The 26,381-nt window shown below is 44.2% G+C and overlaps 1 protein-coding gene and 1 long non-coding RNA gene across 3 annotated transcripts; one reads left to right on the top strand and one right to left on the bottom strand.

Annotated features, from left to right (window-relative positions):
• Window positions 1–5,604: 5,604 nt before the first annotated feature.
• On the top strand, window positions 5,605–20,348 carry NRBF2 (nuclear receptor binding factor 2). Of its 2 annotated transcripts, none has more exons than XM_038141067.1 (4): window positions 5,605–5,762; window positions 16,234–16,318; window positions 17,724–17,764; window positions 18,812–20,348. In XM_038141067.1, the coding sequence occupies exons 1-4, from the start codon at window positions 5,709–5,711 to the stop codon at window positions 19,526–19,528; spliced, it is 897 nt and encodes a 298-aa protein (XP_037996995.1). In that variant the 5' UTR covers window positions 5,605–5,708; the 3' UTR covers window positions 19,529–20,348. The 2 variants fall into 2 exon arrangements, with proteins under 2 accessions (XP_037996995.1, XP_037996996.1); XM_038141068.1 differs by having other exon boundaries at window positions 5,726–5,762; window positions 17,608–17,764.
• Window positions 20,349–20,483: 135 nt separating this feature from the next.
• LOC119702662 lies at window positions 20,484–24,723 on the bottom strand. Its single transcript, XR_005257415.1, has 3 exons — window positions 23,683–24,723; window positions 21,503–21,579; window positions 20,484–21,175 (listed from the first exon to the last, which is right to left on the bottom strand). It is a non-coding gene; the product is annotated as an uncharacterized LOC119702662 (long non-coding RNA).
• Window positions 24,724–26,381: the final 1,658 nt, after the last annotated feature.

Genomic DNA, 26,381 nt, shown 5'->3' with positions numbered 1-26,381 from the left:
TACAGCTAAAATCATGCATCTGGGTCAATCCTCTGCATGTAATCAGGATTATGAAAATTTAGTTTCTCTTATCTTTCTCAATAAATGGTCTATGTACAGACGACTGGAAATTTATTCAGACATGGTCTTGCTATGTTCTTGTTTTTTTAACTCACCAGTTTTTTCTTCCCTGCAAATCTGACTGATTTCAAATTCTGTCAGCTGCTCTGGCAGCTAAGAAAAGTGCCAAACTGTGGTTGCTGATTTCTACGCTGTGCTCAAGTTCTTTCAGAGACAAAATTCTCATGCCAAGGCATTGTAACTGCAAGTTTTGAGCGCATTTTAACTACTTGCTCTTTTGGTTCTTATTGCTGACCACATGTCAGCAATAAAGGAAAAGGTCACTGAAGACCTTGAGAAGGCAAAATCCAAATAGACACAAAAGGGGTAAAGGTGACTGGAAAAGGTTTTGATTTAGTTTACACCTTCTCCAAGATTTCCCTGTCCTGAACCTGCTAGTCCTCTGACTGCGGTTCCTTCAGCCCTGGTTGTCAAAGTTCTCCTTCACCCACAGCTCCTCTCAGGCACTCCCCAGAGGCAACCCAAAGAGACACAGCACATCCAGGGGGAAATCCTAAAATCTGGTTATTCTGAAAAATCTGACAAGTGGAAGGAGGCCCATCAGTTTGATGGCTCTGTACATGTGTGGTGGGAAAAAAAATTGTCAGAGGCATAGGGGAATCCCTTTTGTTTCAAAAGTGCTTCTTCAAAGGAACAGACATCCCTATCTCTCTTTGAGGAAGGCACTGTGTGGGAGGCTCTGTGGGCCCTCCTACAATGCCATGACTGAGAAGCCTGTCTTTAACTGGAGCTTCACTGAAAATGCACAGTCCAGATAAAATGCAAAGACACAAAGAGTAAATAAAGAAGTAGTCAATGCTAAGCAAAGTGTGGGCCGAGGAATTCTGCCTCCTAAGGAGGTGACAGTCAAATGAAGCTGGCTCATCATGTGTGTCAAAAGCAGCATCAGACAGGTAAATAGCAATTCTACACTTCCCTCCTACTCTAAAATTCCACCCTTAAAACACAGGGTATTTTAGGAAGCTTCCTGCTGACAGGCACATCCTGCCCAGGATTACATTTTAATAGTTCTTCTTTTACACAAACATTTAATTTATACTTATAGTCAACATGCTATTCCCATGCAGTCCCTCGGGAGGAGCAAAACATGCAAAACACAGAAAGGGTGGTAATGAAAAGGACTAACCAATCTCTATTCATTGATAAATTTGAAGATAATGTAGTAGAGTACTTACCATGGTTCTGTTTTTTCCACAGGGCAACTTTTATCTTTTGGATCAACTCTGTAGACTCTGGCAGTAAACAGCAGCCACTTTCAGAGCAGCACAGCAGAGGATGGCACACCATCTGGAATGAATTTGTGACATTCAGCACCCCAGGATCTTGGTATTTTGGACATAAATCCACAAAATGCCCCAAGACTATTTTCTAGAGTAAAGAAAAACTTCCATATAAATTTAGATTTTTTGAAGTAGCAATAACATCATTATATCCCATTAAATCTAATTTCACAAAGATGAGGTTACAGGTTTTACTTGCTTTCTGCAGCCACTTCAGGACATTGCAACATGATGCTTCTTGAAGGACCAGGGGACAATTATATTTTCATTTTGGTAAAGCCAAAAAGTACTAGCTATCCACACACTGGCTTGACTCAACAACACAGCCCCTAAAACCTTTATTCAGTTAATACAACAGCCCTTAATCCTTTAGCTCCCGTTCCACAAGTGGTAAATTGGCCCAGCATCTTACTCCTTTTTCCACTGAAGATAATGTGTCTTGAGATGAACATTGACTGTCTCTTAAAACCCAATAAATTAAATTGCCTTTCCTCAGCCAGCAGCAGGAGTAATGGAAAACATTTCTCAGAACTAGTTAGTTTAATTTCTACAAAAGTGTTTGACCTAATGATCTGTTTTAGCAAATTGGTATGACTTACAGATAACTGATAAGCACACAGCAAAAACCAGCTATGCAATTACCTGTCACAAGTCAGATATTTTATACAAAATTAAAAATTATACACAAACAGATCAGGAATACAGTTTGAATAAATAAATAAATTAAAATCTCCAGTTCCACCACAATAGATGAAAAAAAATTAGTAAAGGTGCTAGAAATAACAGCTTGACAGGATGCAATTTAACTGCCAGGGTATGGAAAATCTCACCCTACTTAACAAGATCATCAACATCTGCCTCTGGATTAATGCAGAATGGAAAAGGATAATCAGCTAGCTAAGTGTAAGAGCTGATGTTTACATGCAAGAAAATCAGTAAATTGTGACACATTAAGTTCAGCATAACCTCATTAACAACTAAGCAACCAAGTTTTGTGCTCAAATGTAAAGACCTTTGGCAAACTTTTTCCTTTGTAGCACTACCAGAAGAGAGAGGAAAAGGCCAGGCTGCAGAGGGCTAAGGACTAGAGAAGGGCTTGTCACTGTGAAGAGGTGCAGTGACCAAGTGGGATGGTCACAATGGGTACTATACACCCACAGATAACAGCTAAATATTACTTTTTCGTGATTGTGTGTCCATGAGCTAAAAGGAAAGGAAACACAATGGTTCAGTACAATGAAACAATTCCCTTTTATCGTCTCATGTCTGAGTGTAAGTGCCGATAGGGAAGTGCCAGATACCCTTTCTCCCTCACCCAGGCCAACCTATACCTGTAACAACTGATACAGGACAACTTCACCTATCTCCTACTCAATCAATGGGCTCTAGATCAAACCCCCTCTGGACTACACGAGATCTGACTTGCTGATACATAATGAAACAAAGTGATAGATAAATCCTTGCAAATGAAAATGGGAACTACCAAGGTGTCTTTGGGAAGCTCCTTGTCAGAAGAGACTATCTTGTCTAACCACATAGGTCAGAAGGAAAACTCCCCCCAGCACTCCCATGTTGCAGGGCTAGTCCCTAGAGCACAGGCATAGAGAGCTATGGCATTTCAGGCCATGCGGGCTCCCTCAGAGACGCCACTCACCTCTGAGCATCGCAGCTACAAAGGGCACAAAGAGAACTCTGGACTTTCCTCACTTGCTGCTAATTAGCTTTTTCATTTATCTTCTGGATGTCTCAGCTTCAGCCCTACCTTCTTTTATCTCTCCCTGTTTTTTCTTGCCTTCTTTCCCCTTTCAGACATGATGATATAACTCAAGCCATTCTTTGCTCCACCTGATAAAGTTGCACACAATCCCTTGATCACACTTTTCCTCTCTTGTTTTCACGAAGCACAAAGTTGTGAGGACCACGACTGTCACCATGTTCAGTGCCCTGCTTCGCTGGTCTGTTAGATCAGTAACACTGGTCCCTCTCAAGACAGTGCATTTTGAATAACTCATCACAGAATCATTGAGGCTGGAAAAGGTCAAGTCCAGGAATTAACCTAAAACTGCCAGGTCCACCATTAACCCTAAGTACCACATCTACAAGTTTTTTGAATACTTCCAGGGACTGCTATTCCATCACTGCCCTGGGCAGCTTGTACCAAATGCCTGACAACCCTTTCAGTGAATAAATTTTTCCTGTATATCAAATCTAAACCTTCCTGGGTGCAATTTGAGGCCATTTCCTTCTATTTTATCACTTGTTACACGGGAGAATTGACACCGCTGTGCTGTTAACGCACACGTACATATACTACAGCAATTTTAGTACCACTGCCAATTGTCACCTGTTTCCATGCACTCCTGCAATGAAAAGCCATGAGGAGCTCTTGCACTTTTACTGCTTCATGGCTCTGCTGGGGGAACCTTTCCCCACAGGAATCCACTCACCCCTCATCACAGCCCTTGGTGTCTGTCCCTTAAGCCTCTACCTAGAACTTTTAAAGTGTTTTTTGAGCTTCCATGGCATTGAAGTGTCTAGTAACATAGCCTTTTTTTATTACCTCATAATTTGCTCTGTTCCCCTCAATAAGCATTCTCTGGAAGAGAGAGCTATAACAGTAACTTGAAGTCAGACAAAAATAGTAAGAATATAGTCAAAAAGTGAGCAAGATAGTTCTCTTTTTAAAGCATTTCAATTAAACTCGCCCAGTGCTGGTCCTCATGCTAGTTTTAAAGCTTCTGTGTGGCAGTGACTGGGTGCAGAGCTTTAGAGCTCTCAGATTGACACTATAGCAGCTAGCTTCTGGTGTCCACGTACAACTCTACACAAATTTTACATGCCAGTTCCAGCCCTACATTGCCTTGCAGCCATTATTTTGAATTATATCCTCCTGACATTTATTAAAGACCTGGGAATGCTGACTTGATACTGCCCAGAATATGATGCAACTCGAACACAACATAACTCTTTGGGAACTACGTCACTTATTCCTAGGCAAGGTTTTGACCAGACATTCATATTTTCATGCGTGCTTCTTTACATCCTCTCCATGCTGCACTGTAAAAGGCACTTATTTAGCTGGCGTTGCACTAAGAATCTCGATGGGTCATGCTGGAGGCATGACCCCACAGACACCCCTTCACCCCAGCAAGCTCATTATCAGTATTCCATGCAGGAGGGCGGTGCAAGACATGAAGTAATACCAATAATGAAGGCATTAAATAATATTGGACCCAGCATCACAGCTTGGAGTATGTCACTAGTCACTGGACACCAGTGCAACTCTGCCACTGATCATAATGAAAGCAAGCCCTCTGAGCCTGGCAGCTCAGCCAGTTTTCAGTCCATCCCCGTGTCTGTTTATCTAGGTCATGCCTCATCACTTCCTATACAGTGATGTTACAGGAGATTGTCAAAAGCCATACTAAAGTTGAGATGAACATGCATACATGGCCACAAACTTGGATTAGAAATCTCTCTGTAAGACTAACCATCCTTACTGAACAACCATTAGTGCTGAAATACTTTAAATCCAGATCATAAGCAGCAAAGCCTAAGGGGTGGCTGAGGCTGCTTGGTTTGTTTAGCATGGAGGAGACTGAGGGGAACCCTCATTGCAATCTGCAACATCCTTATGAGAGCAAACAGAGGAGCAGGCATTCATCTCTTCACTCTCGTGACCACTGACAGGACTCGAGAAAACGGCATAAAGCAGAGTTAGGGGAGGTTTAGGCTGGATATCAGGAAAAGGTTCTTTCCCCAGAGGGTGGTCGGGCACTGGAACAGGCTCCCCAGGGCAGTGGTCACGGCCCCAAGGCTGACAGAGCTCCAGGAGCATTTGGTCAACGCTCTTGGGCACAGGGTGTGATTTCTGGGGTGTCCTGTGCAGGGCCGGGAGTTGGACTCCATGATCCTGATGGGTCCCTTCCCGCTCAGCATATCCTACGACTCTAACATTTCCTTCTCTCTTCTTTTTTTCTTCACCATTTCACGGCTTAACTTCTCCGAGAGGCAAGGAAGGCGACGCTTTCCTTTACTTTTCTTCACCCTGGCTGAGCGGCACACCCTTACGGGAACGGGGAACGAATCCCGCTCCGTTCCCCTTTTCCCCTCAGCCGCCTCCCGCTGCCCTCAGGGCGGGCGGCGCGCGCGGCGCCCGTTGCCCCGGCGACGCGGCCCGCAAGTCTCGCGAGGCTCTCGGCGCCCGGCTCTCGCGGGCAGGGCGGAAGCGGCCGCCGTGTTTACAAGCCGCGCCGGGGCCGCGCCGCGCCGGGCCGGGCCGGGGGCACCGGCGAGCGCCCCTCGCCCATGTGCCCGCAGCCCCCGCCGCCCATGGAAGTGATGGAGGGGCCCCTCAACCTGGTGAGCGCGGGGAATGGAGGGAAGGGGGTGGGGGGGGGGCGCGTCGGGTCAGCCGGTGCCGCCGCCGCCGCCGCCGCTCCTCAGATAGCGGGGAGAGGGTGACACCGCTCGGCTCCTGCCCCCGGGTAACCGGGCGGAGAGGCGCGACCTGCACAGAAAAAGGGGCTCTTGCCGCCCTTCCTTCCCCCTCAAGCACCTGTTCAGGTCTCGGGTCAGGCCCTGCCCGGACGGGAGCGGGGCCCAGCGGCCGTCCCGGGCCGGAGGCGGCTCCGGGGAGGGAGGGAGGGGGTGCGCTCGGGCCGGTGCTGCTCCGCGCCGGGAGCGCGGCGAGAGGGGCAGCGCCCGGGCTGCGTGCCGTGGCCTGTTTACACTGGGGGGTGTGGGGACATCGCGTTGCAAAAGCGAGGGACAAGGGCAGTTCAGGAAGGAAGCGTCTGGAGGAAACGTGTAGATGACACAGGCCATAACCATGAGAGTTTCGGGCGTTTTAGAGGCTGGTCAGGGCCTAGCATTGGCTAAGTGCTTCCTTTAATTTCAGAAGGTGAAGTGCTTCAAAACCTTAAATCAGTAATTGTTCTGCTTAAAGTTAATTTCTAAGGAGCCTGAACTGAAACACAGATAGTCTAAAAAATGCTTCTTCGTAAAAGCTAATCAGATGTTAAACAGTCTGAATTGGCAGGTCTCTGTCCTAGACAAGATCTAGGTCAAGAAGAGTTAATTCTCTGCTGCCTTGTGGGTTTGACCAAAGCTGTGTCTTGGCTATGTGGTGATACACTGAGCATTCTCTTAGAAAACAAGTTGTGGTCCAGCAGCCCAGTTAGCCAGAGGCAGCACGCTGAGAATACAGCTGTATTGCTTCCAGGAATGAGTGTGATCCAGGAACTGTTTAGACACTGCCGTGCAAACCTCAGAGACTTGTGTCAGTTTAGGTTTTAATCAAAGCTTATTTGTGCCAGGATGGGTCACCCCTGACAAATCATTGCCTACAGAGTCAATCAGGTATTTCTAGGTTGCTGTCCCTAGTTTCAGAAAGACTTACACAACTGTCACAGCAGACCACCTAAGGAATTGGGGCTGGCAGTGTAGTAGGAAGATGGTCTATTTAGATCTATTCTGCAATGGTGCAGAACCTGTCTGGGCATGTCAGCATCATACTGTCTCACTTTTTACTCTGACTACTGAAAGACCAACTGAAATGAGGAACAGCAGGAAATAGGAAATGTCTTGGAACCTGTTGATATCGTGGGGTTAAAGTCAGGCAAACTTAAAGCATGGTAAAGCAGGAGGGCTAAACTACAGCTATTTCACAGACATGGTAAAAACCTTTTAAAAAGGTAGATCTAGTGAATAAGATTCTAAAGAGAAATTTGTATATTCACTAGTAAATGTCCGAAAGTAGCAACTTTTTTGGCAATATCACCAGTCAGCAATGTTTTTTACTGAGACCACTTAGAAGGATTGTAGGAGTGACATGACTGTGACTAAAGCCTGGTTTATGACCTTGCAACCACAACGGGAGTGTGCAGTTACCATGCCTGTCTAGCTCCAGGCTGACAAGGTCAGGACACTTCAGGATGTAATGGATGATACAGGAAAAAGAGTTGCTTTACACACTTCAATACCCAGAATTATGAATTTGCCTGTGAATATGTTCCTACTGCCTGAGAGCGTCCTGAAATACAAAAACTTTTCTTGAAACTGCTGTGCAATATAGTCATGGATCATCATATACAGAAAAGGGACATGTCCATTGAGGTTGTGCCAAGCACCATGGAAACTCCTCAAGATAAGAGGGTTGGATGGGTACAGTATCACAGAATCACAGAATTTCTAGGTTAGAAGAGACCTTTAAGATCATCGAGTCCAGCCATGTTCTAACACCTGAACTAGATCATGGCACCAAGTGCCATGTCCAGGCTTTTTTTAAACACATCCAGGGATGGTGTCTCCACCACCTCCCTGGGCAGATGATTCCAGTATTTGACCACTCATTCTGTGAAAAACTTCCTCCTTAATTCCAGCCTGTATCTCCCTTGGTGCAGCTTGAGACTGTGTCCTCTTGTTCTGTCTGTTGTTGCCCGGAGAAAGAGACCGACCCCCAGCTCAGCACAGCCACCCTTCAGGAAGCTGCAGAGAGTGATAAGGTCACCTCTGAGTCTCCTTTTCTCCAGTACCATGGCTAGAGCATGCCTAGGTTTTTACAAAGACGTGAACAGGAAGGAATAACTACAGTTCTGCAAAGCTCTTCTGTTCACAGCCCCTCTCTGCTGTGGAGCTTCAGATTGACAGCATCATTCAGGGAAGGTGCCAACCTCCAAAATGAGGATGTTCATTTAAGTTTTGATACTATCCAGTGCTTCTCTTTTCTCATAAATTTCTTCTCACCTAAATCTTGTTCCAGTGAATTGGAAAAGCACTGGAACTTAAAACTTTTTCCAGATATGCCAATGAGGAAAATAAAGCTACCCCAAAAAAAGGAAAACCAACCAAAGCCACCAAATCACTCAATACCTAAACTACAAAGTGATTTTGGATACAGTAATCATTAATCTTATTTAACTGCTATCAGTGGTTTGAATACAAGCCATTTTCCCTCTTCCAGTATATCACAGTTTGACAATTTTCACAAAACTGGTTTTCCGTCAGTTTAGGCTATTCATTAGAATTTACCACAGTACTTGAATCTTGCTTTGTCTTGTAAAAATTGTCCATTAATAGTGGATCATCTAGTGGAGCATCTAGTCTTAGTTATTGGGAAGCATGGATACTGTCCTGATTGTCCTGGCCACTTGATCTGACCACAAAAAACCCCAAACAAACACAACAACAACAACCAAACAAACAAAAAACCACACCCCACTCCTCACACTTTAATGCCATATCTTATATTCTCCTGGCTTCAATTATGCTCTTTTTCTGTAACTTCTGAAAGGTGCATTTCCCTAAAAAAATTTTTTTAGCGTTATGGAACTGAGTCTTCTTCAACCTCACAAAAAAAAAAAAATTTAGGTTATGCTGTGGAACTTAAAACCAGCATGAAGTGCAGTCCCTAAAGCAGCAGGCAGCCATGTAGCAGGTATCTAGCCCGGCTGATTACTTATTTCACACATAATCTAGACCAAAAACATCTCGACATTCTTCTTACAAATTAAAACTTACCCTGTAAAAGCATGAAAATAAGTCTTCTATGAACACTGCATGTTTTTACAGAGCATCTTGAGAGCTTCTCTGTGCTGCTTGCTATAGGGGCTCTTCCTACTGCTCTCTGATTTAGGCAAAGAATTTTGATCCCACATCCAGCCATAATTTTACCCTTAGGTGTAGGAGCAAAAGTTACAAGTTAAGAAGCACAACCACACACTGCTGACCATCAGAAGCTTGGAAATAACACAATAAAAGTGAGGCAAATAGTATTAACCTCATGAAGAGATGAGAAATTGCTCTTTAAAAAGTTTGACACCCAGGACTTCATAATTCTGCAGATTCTACTTTCACAGCGCAGTATTGTCCTGTAGCTAAGGAGCCATACCACCTCTACCTTGTATTCTTCCTGCAAGGTAGTGGTATTTGTATGGTTTATAATTAAATACAGTCCAAAATCTGGTTAATATCTATTGCCTCTTAAATTTCCTGAAGCATAAAGGAAGCTTGAAGAGCTGCTGTTTTAGTGAAACCAGAAAGAACAGACCCATAGCTGGAGTGAGAATAGCACAAACTGGGTATTCCAAGAATCTCATATCATGAAAGCTTTTAATATTAACGCTGCTAGCCATCAGTAGCAGCCATTCCAGTGCAAGCCAGTCAATGGTTTACTTCAATGAATTATTTCAAAGTGAGGTAATACTGCATCCACACAAAGGCCAAGGAACAAGCAGAATATGCAATATGGAAGTGTAGGAGGAGAAAATAGAAAACATCTACAGAGGTTCACTAGAGACCAGAGAATTTAAACCACACATGCTGATGTGTTTGAGACTTAATGCCAGCCTGCACTTCTGGTATTTTCATTGGAAAACCAGGAATATTACGTTAATCTACAGAAACATCCATGGAACCCCATTTGTTTTCTTTGATTTTTTTTTCCAGTCTTAACCTGACAGCTGCTATACTTCATCTACCAGTGTAGAATGAAACCAAAAAAAGACAGATGCACTCAATTCTGAAGTCCAGTTACAGAGAACAAGCTTGTAAGGTAACAAAAGGGGAAGTATCACTAGACAGACATGCTTAACACAAAGTCTGTTTTTACCACAGTGGGGGAAGAACCGAAAGGTGTGACTCCACAGAGGCAGCAGCATATCTGAGTCAGGTGGCTGGAGGTGCATCAGGTACTCAGCTGAACAGCCAGATCAGTAATAGCCACCTTGGAAAAGCTGGACAATGTTGTGTGCAGGCGTGTAACTGCTATAAAAGCACAACACAAAACTGTTCCTTGTGGCACATAAAACAACTTGCAGCAGCTCCCAGTCAAGAACATAATTAGCTAAGCAATGGGTGGTTGACAGGTGTTATTGCCTCACTGTACCTGTGCTGTTTGGGCACAGCAGTGCCTTTCTGCTGTGTCACACTGCCATTACATGCCTGTCATCAAGCCACAGAGTTCAGCTCTGAGTAAGCATGACCAGCGGTTTAAAGACCCAAAGGAAGCCATCTCAGAGAAGCCTGGTGAGACAGACTGAAGGCACGGCTGAAGCCTTTCTGCCCCACTTGTTTTGAAATTGTTGCTCGTGGAAGCTTGTTTACTGGACAATTTGTTGTAATGGTTCAGATGCTCCTATTGAGAGGTAGCTCAGTTGCTGTAAGCTTGAGCCTTGTGGTTTAGGGCTACATACATACAGAAACCCAGGCTGGTTTTGTTTATCAGGGCAGTGGAGTGGTTCTCACTTACCTGGTAACCTTCAGTTAGCAAGACTTGTGTAGTACCAGCTGTGACACATTATATATGGGGACAAGAAGGACATAGCCAAAGCAGCTGAGAACTGTAGGCACACAAAATGCCCTGGGAAGGTGGTGGAGTCACCATCCCTGGATAAGGAAAGAGCAGACACGACACTCGGTGCTATGGTCTCGTTGACACAGTGGTGTTCAGTCACAGGCTGAACTCAATCTCGCTGTCTTTTCAAGCCTAATTCATTCTGTGAGTCTGAAAATAGCTCTGCAAAACAAGTTGAAGCATTTAGTGCTTTTATCATACTGAATGGATGAAAAGGAACCGAATGAGGTTGATTTGACTGTGCAGTAGGTAAAAGGATACCACACCTTAATGAAGGTGCAGGTGCTCAGGGAGAGGGCTGCAGCTCTGCCTGTGTGGGGTTTTCAAGACTCCACCTAACCTGAGCAGTATGAATGCAAGTTGGGTTCATTCCAGATCTTTTAATCGCATTTGCATGGTGAGGAACTCAGAGTAACCATTTCATCTGAAACTTGGAATAGGTTGGGAGCTCAGGCATAGTCAATTAGAGCTATTCAGTCAATTAGTGGGGGTTTCCTAAACAGCTGCTTGCTTGTCTGCCCATATATTTAAAGTCTAACACTATTGCTTACATGCAAGGTGAACTTTGACATCCTTACAATTCAATACAAAGTGACTCAGGGGTCTGTATTCTCAACATTAACATTCTCATGATAGTGTCACTTACTTGTTTTGCTCTATAGGAACACTAACCTATAATTTACACAGTTGAGTCATTGTTCTGTCAACCTTGCTAAATACAGGCTTTCAGAAACAGAAAATTGAGCTAACATGTGACTAGTGGTCTTGGTTGAGCAGCCACAATGGGTTCTGCCATTTTTTGGTTGATCTTTAGTCATCTGTCTTTACAGAATACAAGGATTTAAAAATGGGGGCTTGCTTCTCTTGGTAAAACTACACCATTCCCATTTCTTTAGTTTTACTGCAAATATATTCTCATTATTTAGCATAAGTTACAGTACAACTCTTTATTATTTTTACTTTTAGTGCAATTGCCACTAAATACAAGCATTTTCCATAGTCACCCTGATCAAGGTTGCACTTTTTAAATACATGGATGGCCATAGTTTATTCTTAGACCTCTCAGATCAAGTTTTGCACTCGCATTCTCTCTTCATTACATTTTGTCATTGCATATGAGGATGTACACATTCAAACCTTTCTAAATTCACGATTTTGTGGTAAGAATGGCTTTGAAAGAGGCTTCTGTAGATACAGCCTCTGACAGAGTGTGTGTGGGGTGGGGAGAGCCATGGTACACCACCTTGTCCCACCCTTTGTGGCCTGCTGCTGTAAACACCCACATGGAAAACACTTAGCACTCTTCTGGATAATAGAGCAGCAGTGCAGTGTGCACTTTGACTGTTCAAAATAGAAATCAGACCTATAGCCTTAAGGAAACAAATCCTAAAATAGATCCCTCATCTCTCAACCCCTCCCCTTGGTTTTCAGCAGTAGGAGAGCACAGGTATTAATCTTTTCTGGCAAGAATAACTGATATGCACAGTCCATGACATAAAATGGATGATAGCAACATCAAACAGTGGTTTCACTTAAAACATTTACAAACAGAAGCTTCTTTGCAGTTAAACTTTCATCAGGCCCCATCATTCTAGCAGCTGGATTTTTCCTGCCTTTGTCATTTTAAGTAAAGTGCTGTAATCTGTACTCTATAATTCCATTAAAATACATCATTTTCTGGTGAGTCCTTTGTAATATACTAAGAAGGCTGTAAGCTTAACATCTTGTGCAAGGCTTTGTCCAGTGAAGAGCTTTTTCCCATTAGTGGAACAGAGAAAAACAAAACACACTTATCTCAGCTGCAGGAGCACTGTTGCAAATGACTGCTCTGAGGAGAGGCATACTCTGTTTGAAAATGTGTACTACATCTGCCTTTTTTTTTTCTAACATTGTTTTATTCTGTTGAATCAAACAGGATTTCTTCCTGTTATGCTCCTTTCCACAACAGCTAACCATCAACTATGGCAAGAGTAGCAGCTTTCCCTCCTTATCCCCACATCCTAAGCCAGGATCATACTGTGGTATTCCTTGAAGTTATAAGAGTGTGCTGTGTCTGGAAAGAAAACATTGCTGTTTTTTCCTTTGAGGGAACAGTAATAGGTCTGGCAAGTGGGCCTTGTGGCTTCATTTCTCACAGCCTGCAGTCACGTCAGTATCTAGTCTATAGTGGGAAAAAACCAAACCAACAAAGAAGTGGAGTGTTAAATTTTGGTTAAAGAAAGCTGTAGGTGAAGAGGAGACTCTTTGCTGTTCTAGAGGATTGTTTGTGATTGGGCTTTATTCTGCTGTTCAGAGATTGCATAGGCAATCATTTGGGTTAGCTGAGTGGAAATATCAAGTAGGAACACTTCTCAGAATAGCAGTACAAACTTACTGAAGCAAGTGCTGTCCCTCAGCATCTCAACTACATTTACAAAGGGTGTGGAAAAATGTCTCACTTCCCTTCTCCAGTTAATCCAGAGTGCTTCAAGTCACACAGTAAAGCTTACCCAAATCTCTTAAGAACCAATTATATTGGAGCAAGGTGAGGAAGCTTTTTAGCTTGGCTATCCTTCACTCACACCTGCTTCCTATTACAAGAGTCAAGTTGTTACACCTGTCCATTTGCCTACTGGGAGTTCCTGCTCATCAGGATTGGGAGGGACATCTGAAAGTAGCTGTCAGCCTGCTTCCCCTTTTCAATTCTGTAGCTTCTTAATAAAGTATAACTTTTCTTACACCCCATCCTACATTAATTTCCAGCACTGCAAGTGGAAGAGGAAAGAGGAATCAGATCTGTAAACCCACCACAGTCAAGCAGTAGGTGTTTCTGTAATCGCAGCAGCAAGACCAAAGTCAAAGCAATCCTGCTTGAATCTGCTGGGAACCAGCCCTGAAGCTCCAGAGCTGCTGTGTAAATACCTTCCTCTAGCATGACACCAGAGCAGGGATAAGCTTGAGAGTAATCTTCTCTTTATGACAGTGGACCAGTTCTTCCATTGCCAGTTGTATAATGGGATACAGGCCGCTCTGAGTTCAAAATAGATGTGCTAACAATGCTTGGAAGCTGCATGGCTGAGGGTAACCGAGCACTAAGAACAAACCATCAGAGCAGACAAGATGTAGAAGCTCATCCATGATAATGGCTAGTAAGCATCCAAATACTTCTGTTGCAGCTTCGTCACTTGCTGCTAGGAAACAGCACCACTAATTTCTTCCAATTGCTTGTTGATAAATAAGCTAATGTGAAAGTGGGAGAAATTCCTTGATCTTTCAGCAATCAACTAATTGGAACAGACATGAGTTAGAATAAATGAGCAAGTATTTTCTTGTCAACCTGTCAGGAAAAGACAGGAAAATAGGACTTCCTTGCCCATGACTGACTGCAAAACAGCTAGTTTTCTCACACAGGGCTGTGCTGAAAACTGATTTTTTCTCTGGTGTGGCTCCTGTTGTTTCCATTGGGAATTCTATTGCATCAGAGTAAGATGGCCTGACATGTATATTTTGATGTAAGAGCAAGAAAGGCATTGTGAGCTTGTCACCAGAGGACCCTAGGTTTTGTTTTTGCCAACATCTGTGGACTTTTGTTTTCTTAATTTTATTCACAGTTCAGCCCAACTTCTTCAGACTTCCTTCAGCTTCACTGGAAGTTAATTGAGAATGGAAATAATTTAATTGCTCAATCAAATAAGAACTGAATGTCCTCAGATGTTCTGCATGTGCTTAAGTGATTTGAGTAAGATCACACTCCAGCAGTTTAAAACATACGTGAATAATGTTTGAAAACAATGGGACTCAAATTCTCATGTGTGAAAACTAGTAAATGGAACTTCTCCTCTGACTTGTTGAATTGCTTTCTCAGCTCTTCTGTCTCTGGCTGTTCTATTCCCTCTTTCTCTATTTTTTCAGACCTGCCCATGCAGTTTGCAGAAGCAGCTGTATCAATACTAATTGACTGAAAAATTGTTTTGCAAAGAAACTAGCTCAGGTGTTTTTATGTCCATGACATAGCTAATTTGTAATGGGACAAGCTGCCAGGAATAACCAAGGAGATGGCTCTATCTGTGCTGTTACTGTTTGTTCATATCAAAGGGAAATAAGTTTATCTTTCTGGCATATGTCATTTGTAGGAGTTCATAGAAAAAGGCCGTAAAACAGATGATTTTCCAATAGAAAAATACTTCCTCTTCTAAGATTATTTAACCTCAGGGTAGAAGAAGTGGGAAATGGTAACAATGCTCTGAGGATTCAGTGAAGGTGAGAAAAAAGACTATAACAAAGAATATTTCTTGTGAAGAATCAAGAAGTTGTGGTTTAGGTTTTTTTAAGAACACACCATATTAGCATATGAAATCAATTTTAGGAAAGCCAAATGTCTTCATGGAGTGCTGTAACTGCCAGGGATTGCTTAAGAGCAGCTGTTACCCAAACAGGTGTTTTCTCTACAAGTCATTCTCTTCTGTGGTGTCAGAGCTGCTAACATTCTGGTAGAACACTGAACTTACTGTAATACTGTAGTGCATAACTACACTTGGCAGACAGAAATGACAAACTGACCTGCATTTTGGGACTTGTATTTTAAATGGCTGTTAATACCAGTACCATGTAAGTATCAGTACCTGATGCCTGTTTACTTCCAGCTCAACATGTAGTAAAGCAGTCCTGGACAGTGTGTGACTCACAGTCTCACCAGCTAGTGCTTGTAGCCTTTCACATTACACAACTTGTCTTGGAGGAAAGGGCCATAAAATCCGTGTCTTGTAGTAATGACAAAAAAGACTTGCTTTCATCAGTGTTGCAGTGCTGGTTATGCAGTAGTTTCTCACTAAACATATGCAAATACTTGCATGAAATTATGCTTTCAGCAACAACATTAGTCTGTGTTGGTGGTTTACATTAGTGGTTTACAAATACTAGTATAGATTTAACTGTTGTACAGCAACAACGTGACTTTGATACTTTTAACTATGGCTGTGCTGCAACCATTAATTGGTGAAAGCTGCAGACAAAAAAAAAGCAAGTTACTCACCCAAGAGGCAAAATGTCTTGGGCATGGGGCAGCAGAAAATATCAAATCAGCTGCAAGATGTAACACAATTCAAATATCTTGCATTCTGCCAGGTAAATTGGTCCAAAATACTTACAACTTCTCATAACTTCTTTTGGCCTAGTGTTCTTTTTACATTACTATGGTAAGTGCCTGCCTAGAAAGGGGAACATGTGCTTTCTGAGGAACAGCTTCAAAAGTATTTTGTTGTGTACACACCAGTTTTGCTGCATTAACAAACTTAAGTTCTTACCAGTACAGACTCTTGTAAGGTAGTATTAAAGAAGAAGTCCAATTACAAAGCTTGGAAGGGAGTAAAAATCTGAGCCTAAAAGCCTAAGAATTAGAATCAGTACAGGTTTTTTAGATGTATTGGTGACTTTAAAGACAGGTATAACTATTTGTCCATTAACCCTCATTGATGTTATGTTCTTTTTTTTTATTTTAAGGCTCACCAGCAAAGCAGAAAAGCAGACCGCTTGTTGGCAGCAGGGAAATATGAAGAAGCAATTTCTTGTCACAAAAAAGCTGCTGGTGAGTAGGTTATTCCTCACATTTCCGCTCTTAAAATCAGTTTCTAGATTTGCGTGCACCAAGCCTGTCTTGAGTTCAAGAAGGAAGTGTTTGTTCACAATGTTCTCGGGCCTGTGGGATTCTTGGGGTGTCCTGCACAGGGCCAGGAGTTGGCCTCAATGGTCCTGCTGGGTCCCTTCCAACCCAGCAGATTCTGTGATTCTCTGTAAGTAGAATGTCTACTTACTTGCAAAATTTTTATTTTTAAAATGTCAGTTTGTTTTTCAGTCCAGATCAAGAACCCTTTTGAAAACTTTTTTTCTCCTGTGAGCAGCTAAAGTCAGACATTTCCAAAGTTGTTTAGGTTGGGGGTGATTATCACCGTGAAAGCAGTTCTTGACTGAAGATGAAGCCAGCACCTTGTGGTATGCACAGACTGAAGTTGTGTACCTGCTCTAAGGCAGTTTCACTTCATACTTTGCATTTTCTTTACTGCTTTCATAGGCGAGATCACAGTGCTCTCTCTGTTGGTAAAGGACAAATGTTTGCTTACAAAACTTCCCTTTCCTAATGTCTTCATCAAGGTAGCTAAAAACAGGTGAGAGCTCCCCAGAACTCGAGCAACACAGCAGATTGCATCACAGACCTCAACACTGCAGGGACAGCCTCTCCTCTTTGAGATCTTGTGCATTTACCTGTCCATTTAAATAGTCCTGCTTCATTTTTTGTGTTGCAGTCCCTCAGCTCTCTGACAGTGTGCAGCTACTTGGCAGAAGAAGAAAGGAGGTCTTAACTGGTACAACAAGTAGGACATTTTCAGTGACAGGGCTTGTGTGGAGACAAAGTGGCTGCTCTGAACATGGTAACCTAGATACCAGGCATTCTGCCTCCATTCATAAATACTAGAAAACCCCATAAAGTGAGAAACTTAATTGTTTCTTTGGCGTTTGTGAATACTCAGAGTGATGAGGGATTGCACTCATTCTAAAATGAATAATTTTTGTTTTCTTTCACTTCATATACCAAGATAAAAGCCAAAAATACACCGAATGCTTCTTGCTTTTGTCTTGCATCATTCCAAATTTGGTTGAGAATTTCTCATACATTGTCATTTTCAGCACTAGTAAGCTATGCTCAAAGTCTTTCTGGAAATTGCTGCTGCTCTAAAAACAAACTGGAGTGACCCAAGCCAACAGGATACCATGGGAAGGATGTAGTGTGTATTACAAGGTCTTACACTAATTTTTTCAGACTTCTGAAAAACAGCAGGTGTTTCCAGCCACTGTAACTTGTAAATACTTTCCCTCTAGACTGCTGCCTTTATGTGGGGATTGAGCACGCAGGTCTGAAGGCTTTCCTTAGCTTTTCTGGAAGCGTTGGGGTTTCCCAGGCTGCCCTAAGTGCTGATGGATGTTCTGTCCCACAGGGTACCTTACCGACGCCATGAAGCTGACCCAGTCGGAGCAGGTGAGGCCAGAGCGCGGCAGCTGCCAGAACCAGCCACGGCCCCGTGGTGTGCCCACGGGTCCCACTGTGTCTGATCACACCCCTCCTGGGCATTAGCCTCTGCAAAATTTTCTGAACCCTTGGCAACTGCACCAGGAGTTTCACAAATGTGGTAATACTAATCTTCTTAGAGAGTTTTTCCAAGGACAAGAGAAACCTTAACCCATCCAAGGGGGTCTCCAACTTTCTTAGCTGCCAGGCATCTTCAAATAGGTGACTAAACTAGTGTCATGTTTAACTTTTTCTGTGAGGCACTTAGTATTTTGTTGAGACAAAAAAACAAGCATCTCACCTGCAGTGTGTCATGTTTAATGTATGCTGATTGGGGGATCTCTAGAACAGCAGCCCTGACACTTTTTCTTATTCATTGCACAAGTTTATCTGTGAATGTAGTAGTGCAGTCTGCTCGGTACTTTTGTACCAGCAGGCTTTGAGTTTAGCCAGTATTATGAAATCAAATAGCCCTTGAAGATCAGCCATCTGTCTTTACTCCAATGGGTCATTCTTGTAGAAAAATGGTATCTCACCCCTTCATTAAATATGGCTGAATGTACCAAGGCCAGGTATAGACATTTGGGTCTATGCCTGGCCTTGGAGCAATTAGCTGCTTCATTTTGGGTGTTATTGGTACAGCTACCCAGATACCATCATAGAAGCATACAAAAAGTGTGCATTGTTTAGCCAGTGTGGCCGTGCATACCAAGTGAATCTATTCCTTCTTGGTGTTGGTCGTAGGCCAGTTAAACTCTGGGTATTGTAGCCTGGTCAGTGACTTACAAACAAAAACACCAGTAGTTATGCTCAGCCTGACATATCTGAATGTGTTGCACTGTGCAAGCAGAGAGCACTTCCTGTTGGACTTAATGTCTGAATAACAAAGGCTCCCCCCCTTGGGCATGCAGTGATGCTGTTCATGTAAATATTTACACACATGTAATTCAGTGTTTGTGAATATTTGGGTGGCATTAGGGATCACCAACTAAATTGTTTAATCTTGTTCTTACTCAGGCTCAGCTGTCACTGGAATTACAAAGGGATAGTCATATGAAACAGTTACTGCTCATCCAGGAGAGGTGGAAAAGGGCAAAGAGGGAGGAAAAGCTGAAAGCCCAGCAGAGTGCTGACAAGGAAGCAGCCGCACATCTTCAGACTTCTTACAGGCCATCTGCTGAAGACTCTGATGATCAAAACGTACTGGTTCCCGTTGCTCAGAAATACAGCTCTTCCACAGAGAAACATTCACAGGATATTCGGGGTGTCTTTGACAGGGACCCAGATACACTTTTATTTCTGCTTCAGAAAAAAAAGGAGCCAGTGGAAGCATGTATTGGGAGTAAAGCGCCAAAAGATGACAAAACAATAATAGAAGAGCAGGCAACCAAAATTGCAGATTTGAAGCAGCTCATAGAATCTCTTGTAGCTGAAAACGAGAGATTAAGGAGAGAGAATAAGCAGTTGAAAGCAGAAAGAGCTAGACTCCAAAAATCTCCAGTAGACAAGGAGTTGGATGTAGACACTGACTTTGTCGAGAAGTCAGAGCTGTGGGGTCTGCAGCAGCACTCGGAATCTGCTTCTTCAGCTGCAACTTGGCAGAAGTTTGCAACAACTGCTGGGAAGGCAAAGGACATTCCAATACCCAGCCTTCCCCCCCTGGACATCCCGTCCCCTGAACTCCCGCTGCTGGAACTCTCTGATGATATACTGAAAGGACTGATGAATAGTTAAAAACCAGGAAAATGCTCAGTGTAGTTACCCAAACTTGAGAAAAGGGAAAGCCACCAGGACAATGGTGATCTGAGGGCAGAAACATTTACCACAATCCTACTGTTGGAGAAAAGGCATTAAGCAACTTTGTTACTGTGAAATACACATCATATCTGATTTACTTCATGGAAGTTAAAGGTACCATAGTTGGTATAAGACGGTGATCTCTTTAGTCTTTCTCCCAATGTTTCAAACCAAACGACTGCCTGGAGAATGTCTCAAGTAACACAATCCTTCAGGGTTTTTAAGTATGCTATATGTAATAGTTATCTGTAATGCCATAAATGATGGTGCAGAACCTAACTGTTATGGTTGCCAGTTGGCTGCCACTTCATATTGAAAAATGCTTTCTAGCATGAATTTAAACTGTGCATTTCATTATGCATAACTTTGTTAATTCAGATACAGTGCAATTTATACACCTCCTAGATGGATTTATGTGCCACACTCTGTATTCCTGACCATGTTAACCTCAAGTCAGGAGAGATTTTAATTTCCATGCTATGAAGGAACCAGCTTACTCATTCTGTCGATGTGGGTTTTTTTGGGGGGTTATCTGTTTACATAACTAATCAGGGTGCATTGAATCTAGCTATTGGTTTCTGTATAAAGTGACATGGTTTAAAATGAAAAATCTATACTTAAGGTAAAATACCCTTTTTGTTTTCAGTGATGCATGAATGGAAGTAATTCTAGCTGGCAGTATTTGATTGAAAAAGAAATTGTTTACAACTTAACCTGATTCAAAAAGGATAGGAAAATAAAAACCAAGGTGTTTTGACACTGTCTGTTACATCTGTACAAATGTTGCCGAGTATAAAGTACAAATTAGTACTTGTACTAAGTGTTAGGATACACCTACGGCTGATAGGATACAGCTACACCTTCCACTTTCATCATCCAGCAAATTCAAGAAAGCTGTGATGAATTCAGAGGGCCTCCAGCTGTGGAGTGACCTGGCTGACAGCCAGGTTCCAGCCCTGCAGAGCGCTGGAGCGTCACCGGAGCAGCTCCATGGATTTGCTGGGGAACAGCCCAGCAGGAGCTGTAGGAACAGTGCTGAGGGTGCTGGCTCTGAGCAGGGCCCTGCACACCCCTGAGGGTGCTGGGTCTGAGCAGGGCCCTGCACACCCCTGAGGGTGCTGGCTCTGAGCAGGGCCGTGCACACCCCTGAACCTGCTGGCTCTGAGCAGGGCCCTGCACACCCTGAGGGTGCTGGCTCTGAGCAGGGCCCTGCACACCCTGAGGGTGCTGGCTCTGAGCAGGGCCGTGCAGCCTCCTCACACCTGTCCCTTCCAGCATGGCTCAGCCCTTGCCCTGTAGCCCAGCTGGGGCTTTCCCTTGGGGTGTTTTAGTGTCTAGTGGAGGCATTAATGACCTTCAGCTGTTCCTGATTAGTGAAGTGTTCAGTATTGCAAGCTATGGCATTTTAAGTTACTCTTGCGCTGTTAAAAGGTAAGTTTGCTTTCTAAGAGTGCATTTTTCTTCCAGAATAGACTTGGAAGTGCAGCAAGAACACCTTACTGCTGTGCAAATTCTCCCCTTACCTCTGTATACGTGGCATCTTCTGTGCTTGAAGGAGCATAGGGACTGGAGGTTAGAAAAAGTCTATAGAAACAGAGGTAAGACAAGTTCATTAGAGGAGGTGCCTTGTGCTGAATTGTAGCTGGAATCTAATCTTGCTGGAGAAATAGAAAAGTTATTTTTCACTTGGAGCAGTTTAGCAAATAGCCCTGTCCAGCTGTGATGAGGTGACCTGTTCCAGGTCAGGCCCAGCTCACCGCTCCCACCAAAGGGCGAGTGCCAGTCTCTGCTGGCCCCTGCCTGGCTGTTCCAGGTAACCAGGCAGAGGAGCATGATGTTTCTAGTCATGTAAGTAAAGCAAAGAAAATGGCATGTGCTACAAGATGGAAATGAAATTCTTTAAGCACCTACCTCATGCCACTGCTGGGGTGGTAGCTCAGGGTTGTTAACTCCAAGACAGACATGTTGGTGGTGTCTGCAAATGGCAGCTAGAGGACAAGGAAGCACTTTTTAGGTCTGTTGAAGTCAGACTTCTTCAGAGGTGGGAGTGTGGGAATTGCAAGCTCTACCTTCTTGATTTTAACACTAAACTGTCCCTTCGTGTGTGGCTGCATAAACAAAACACCAGATCTTAAAGAAGCTGCTTCTCTGTGGGAAGAATGGCCAAGAAGGGGCAAAACTCCATACTGCCACTTTTGGAAGTGCTGTTAAGACTTGTCTCTCTCCTGCAAAGCAAATGTTTGTTTGTTCTTGCAGTCTGCCTACTCAACACGACTGCTGCTGAATCCCAACTCCCGGCAGTAAGGCTGAGCACGGGCGTGTTCCCCTCTCGTGAGTGATGCTGAATTTTTTTAAGGAAGGAATTCTTCAGTCTGAATCTAGAGCTAAGCAATTACTGAGTGCATTGCAAGAAAGGTAGGTTGTACCGAGAATACTCACCACTAGAGGACAGGTTTTACAGATTCATAGCAATAAAGCTAGGGAAATTCTTCCCCCGCGGCTGTCGGCAATTAATTTGTGTCACAACACTTTAAAACAGTTTCAAGTTGTTAAACTGGCGAGCGGGGCGCGGCCGGGCGCGGTTCCGCGGTGCTGCAGCCGGTGGCCGGTGGCCGGCCGGATCCCGCTCCGCTCTCGCAGCCACCGGCCGCCACCTGCCGGGAGCCCGGGGACCTCTTCCCTCTCTGGCCGTGCCCTTTTTTCACCGCCCAACGGATGGGCTCAGTGCCCGGGCCTGGAGAGGGAAAGGAAGAGGCGTGGTGCGGGAATGCAGAAGGTGACGGACGTTCGGAGAGCTGTAGCAGCAGCAAAGCCGTGAGTCACTGGTTGTCCCCGGGCGCGTCACCAAAGCCTGGCACAGCACACAGAAACGTTCCCGGGCTGCCGAGTCTGGGCTGCATCGTTTTACAATGGCCAGAGTTAAAGAATCCTGCGGTCCGTTGTTTCAAAGTGTCTCACCAAGAACCAGTTTTAAATACACATCCAGACACTGACTTCTATTCATAGACTGTGCTTTAACCACGGAAACCACCCTTGTCTTGGCACTCAGGAATATTGGCCCTGTTGAATATTGCCAACATATGCTATGCTGAAAGAAACTGTAATTACCCAATCTCTGGCTGTATCACCACGGAAAGAGAAACCAAGGAAAGGCAACTGGGAAGCAATGTGGAGTCTCCTGAGAATAAAATGTGCAGACTTCACCACTACCAGTTGCTACTTAAAATGATGGCTAAAACCAAAATACAGAAGTGTTGGGTTTTACATTTTGCTTTTATTAAAAGGGGAAAAAAAGATTTTGTGACTGCTTCCTCTGACAGCATTTTCATGTTCAGGAACTCTGGTAGTGAACTCCTTCCTACTGTCCTCTCAGCAGCAGCTCTTCAGCCATCTGCAGTTCCTGATGACCTGCTTTCAGTGACAGGAGCTACACACCTCATCTAGATTCTCTTTCCCACAAAAGGCTGGATCTTTTGAGACCCCTTCCAGTCCAGCTCTGTACGTGGAGAAAAGCAAATACAGCCACAACAGCTAATAACATCCTGTACTGACCTGGGCTACAAGAGCAGAAAACAAAATCAAACTGTTCCACAGCAGTCAGAGCGGTGGTGTGGCTGCCACAAGCCTGGTACAGGCTGGACATTATTTGCCACACCTTCCTGCCCGAGTATGAGGACTGTGGAGTTCAATTGTATAAAAAGTTCATTGTTCCCTAAAGAATCAAGAGCTATGGCCATTTTTTCCTCCACCTTCTTTTTCTCTCATGTTTGTTTTACCTGAAGTAATCTCAGCCTGCTCAGGGGTTTTGTCTTGTAATCATTTGAAGTGTTCCCTCAGGCCCATTTGCTGCAGGACTTAAGGTATTATTGAGATCAAACAATATGAAATCCTGAGAGCTGGGAAAATACAGGATTTCCTGCCTCAGAGCTACTCAACCCTGCTCTCTATTTTCACTAAGGTAGCACAGACCCAGGGACTGGAAAAAGAAACAGGCACCTGGGACAAGAATATAGAGCCTTAGTATGTTTGGAAGGTACCAGAACTGTTCGCTTTGAAACATAACAGCAAAAATCCCTCAGTCCACCACTTACCTTTAGAAAGGCCCTTGTTTAAAATGCAGCTATTTGCACACAAACACATCAGGTGAATCACATCTTCAGTTTGCTCTGAGGCAAGATTTTCCCAGCAGCTATTTATAGATGGTGACTTCCTCTTCAAAACCGATGAGAACAAATGAAAGAAGTACAGAGGTTCCTTTGTGTGTGCTGCTGACGCCACAGGGCATTTGCTCCTCGGGCAGTTTCCTGGGCCACCCTGCTGAGATGGGAAGAAAAGAACGTGGTGGTGGCCACTGCACCCCAGCAGCGCCCGGCACTGCTCTGTGCACACGGCAGCACCGCGGCGGGCAGACACAGCGCTCCAGCATCGAGGCAGGGTCACCGCGTGGAAAGCGGGAGCACAGCGCAGAGCTGCCACTGTCTGAAGCAAAGCTGGGGCTAGCAGGGGAAAGCACAGCACAGAGCAGCTCCAGCAATCTCAACAGGGTGGGGCAGCTCATCCAGCACGGATGTGGGGGAGAGCACAAACATCCTGCTCTGGAAAGCAGCAGAACAGGCGATGGTAGCTGTGGAAGGAGGAAGGAAGGGAAATTCCCAGTTACAGGCGCTGAGCAGGGAAGGCTGTCAGCTGTGAGAGCAGAAGAGGGCCTGACAGAATGTCACGGGAGAGGGTACAAACAAAATTACCACCTACCAAAAAGGTCAGAGAGCATGAGAACATAGGGCTGATCAGATGGGGGTTGGCCTACACACACAGATCTGAACAACTTGTATGAAGCTGGAGGAGTAGAATAAATAGATTTGCAAATCAGACTGTTCTAAACCCCTACGTCTGACCTCCCTAACAGGGACCACCATTTCCCTGCCAGCAACTCCAGCAATTTCTGTTTCTGCTGAACCATAAATGCAGCAGCCATCTGTGCTGAAATACTTCAGGTCATCAGAGCCCTGCTTTGTTCTTTGCTAAAAACTTAATTCTTCATGAGGTACCTCTGCAGTTCCAACAGGAAAGAAACTGCTGTGGCCATTTACTGTACAGCAGTGCTGAGGATGGAGATGATGATAAGGAGCTGGGAAAGAAGAGGTGTGGGGAGCAGGGCTCACAGTTTTGCTGACTCTTGAGGTGTGATCTTTCAAATGACAGGAGAGGAGAAAGAAGGAAGAGTTTCATGGAGAGCAAAGCAGACAAAGACAGAGCTTGTGCTCAACAGGAAGGTGGCAAAAGATGACACACAGTATTTCATATCCACGTTCTAGCAGCTGACAGCATTCCTGCACTCCAACAGCTTCAGCTGATCTCACTGAATACTTCTGGCTGTATTAAAATAGTTGAGATTGTAGAGCAGAAAATCCCCCAAGAGTCTTTAGCAAAGGAAGATGGGAAAAACATACCCAGTAACACCTCACAGAACATGGAAAACAGTCAAGAGGGAAAACTAACCTGAAAACAAAACAGCTTCCCGCAAACCCCTCTCTGTGTCAGACCAGCTGTGAACACCTCTGGTCATGCTCACAGCCACAAGCACAGCACCAGCCCCACTGCCTGCAGGGGAGCAGGGAGCTTGGCTTCCCTGTGGCAGAGCCAGAAACCTTAAGGCACTGAAGAAGCAGAATGTGCTACACCAAGTACCTTAACAATTTTTTTGGTGTCTTTTAGTGGTATTTGGAGTACCTGTGAACTTCAACCACTTCTGGCACAGTTTAGTCAGTCTTCCAGTTTCCTTTAAGGAGAGAAGAACATCTTCAGCCTGGCAGGCAGGAGCCAGGGATCCCTGGCCAGGTCTCTGAGCACTCTGGGGTGGCAGGGGCAGCTGTCGGTGGGGCCCAGAGGGTGGTACCAATGCTCAGACCTCGAGGCACAGGCGCTGTCAGCTGTACAGGCATTGAGAAGAGGCAGAGGAGAAAACCCTGGCTTGGGCCAGGGCAGGCGTGGCGATGTGGCACTTTGGGACAGTAACTCAGGGGACACCGAGCCCTGCCCTCCCACTCAGCTGCCAAGACACAGGAGCCCGGGGTGAGCAGTGATGGCAGCCACGGCCCAGGCCCAGCAGCTGCTCTTGGCTGCAGGAAAAGAACCAAAGGGACTGGGACTCTGCAGCAGGAACGATAATTTCATACCTGTAAGGCATGTGAAAAAAAACTCAAGAAAAAAAAAACTGAAGAAGGAAATACTTAAATATTTACATATCTTGAACTTTAAAAATAAAAGTATGTACAACTAGAGTCCACTTCTCATTAAGCAAATGTACACTGGCAGGTCCTGCACTTTCAGCCAACGCTCTAATGCTGCAGGAAAGGATAAAGATGGTAACGGATGGGACAGGCTACAAAGTTAAGAAGCAATTGCTAAGTGCAGCACCATTAACTCCCCGGTATTTCTCTGCAACTTGACAAATTTCAAATTTTCAAGCCAACTAAATATTTTGACTTTTGGAACGAGGAATTGCTTTTGTGCTTTATTATTTTGAAAGGTAACTTACAGGGGATTTGGGGTTTTTGGTGACCCCAAACCCAGTCAGATGTGTCAGACTAGAAGCAGTAACCAGGCTCATTACCGTCACCAGGCTAATTACTATTCCCTTTTGGACACCTCATGAGCTTAAATTAATAATCAATTTAAGTATTTGAATAGTTTTGATAACTTAAAGCACACTTCTTGTGAAGCTTTTCAAACTCACTCCAAAACTGCTAACATTTATCATTATTAAATAAAAAACATAAAGATACATTTT

The sequence above is a fragment of the Motacilla alba genome, chromosome 6, assembly GCF_015832195.1.
Source record: "Motacilla alba alba isolate MOTALB_02 chromosome 6, Motacilla_alba_V1.0_pri, whole genome shotgun sequence".
Lineage (NCBI taxonomy): Eukaryota > Metazoa > Chordata > Aves > Passeriformes > Motacillidae > Motacilla > Motacilla alba.
This window is presented reverse-complemented; position numbering and strand designations above follow the sequence as displayed.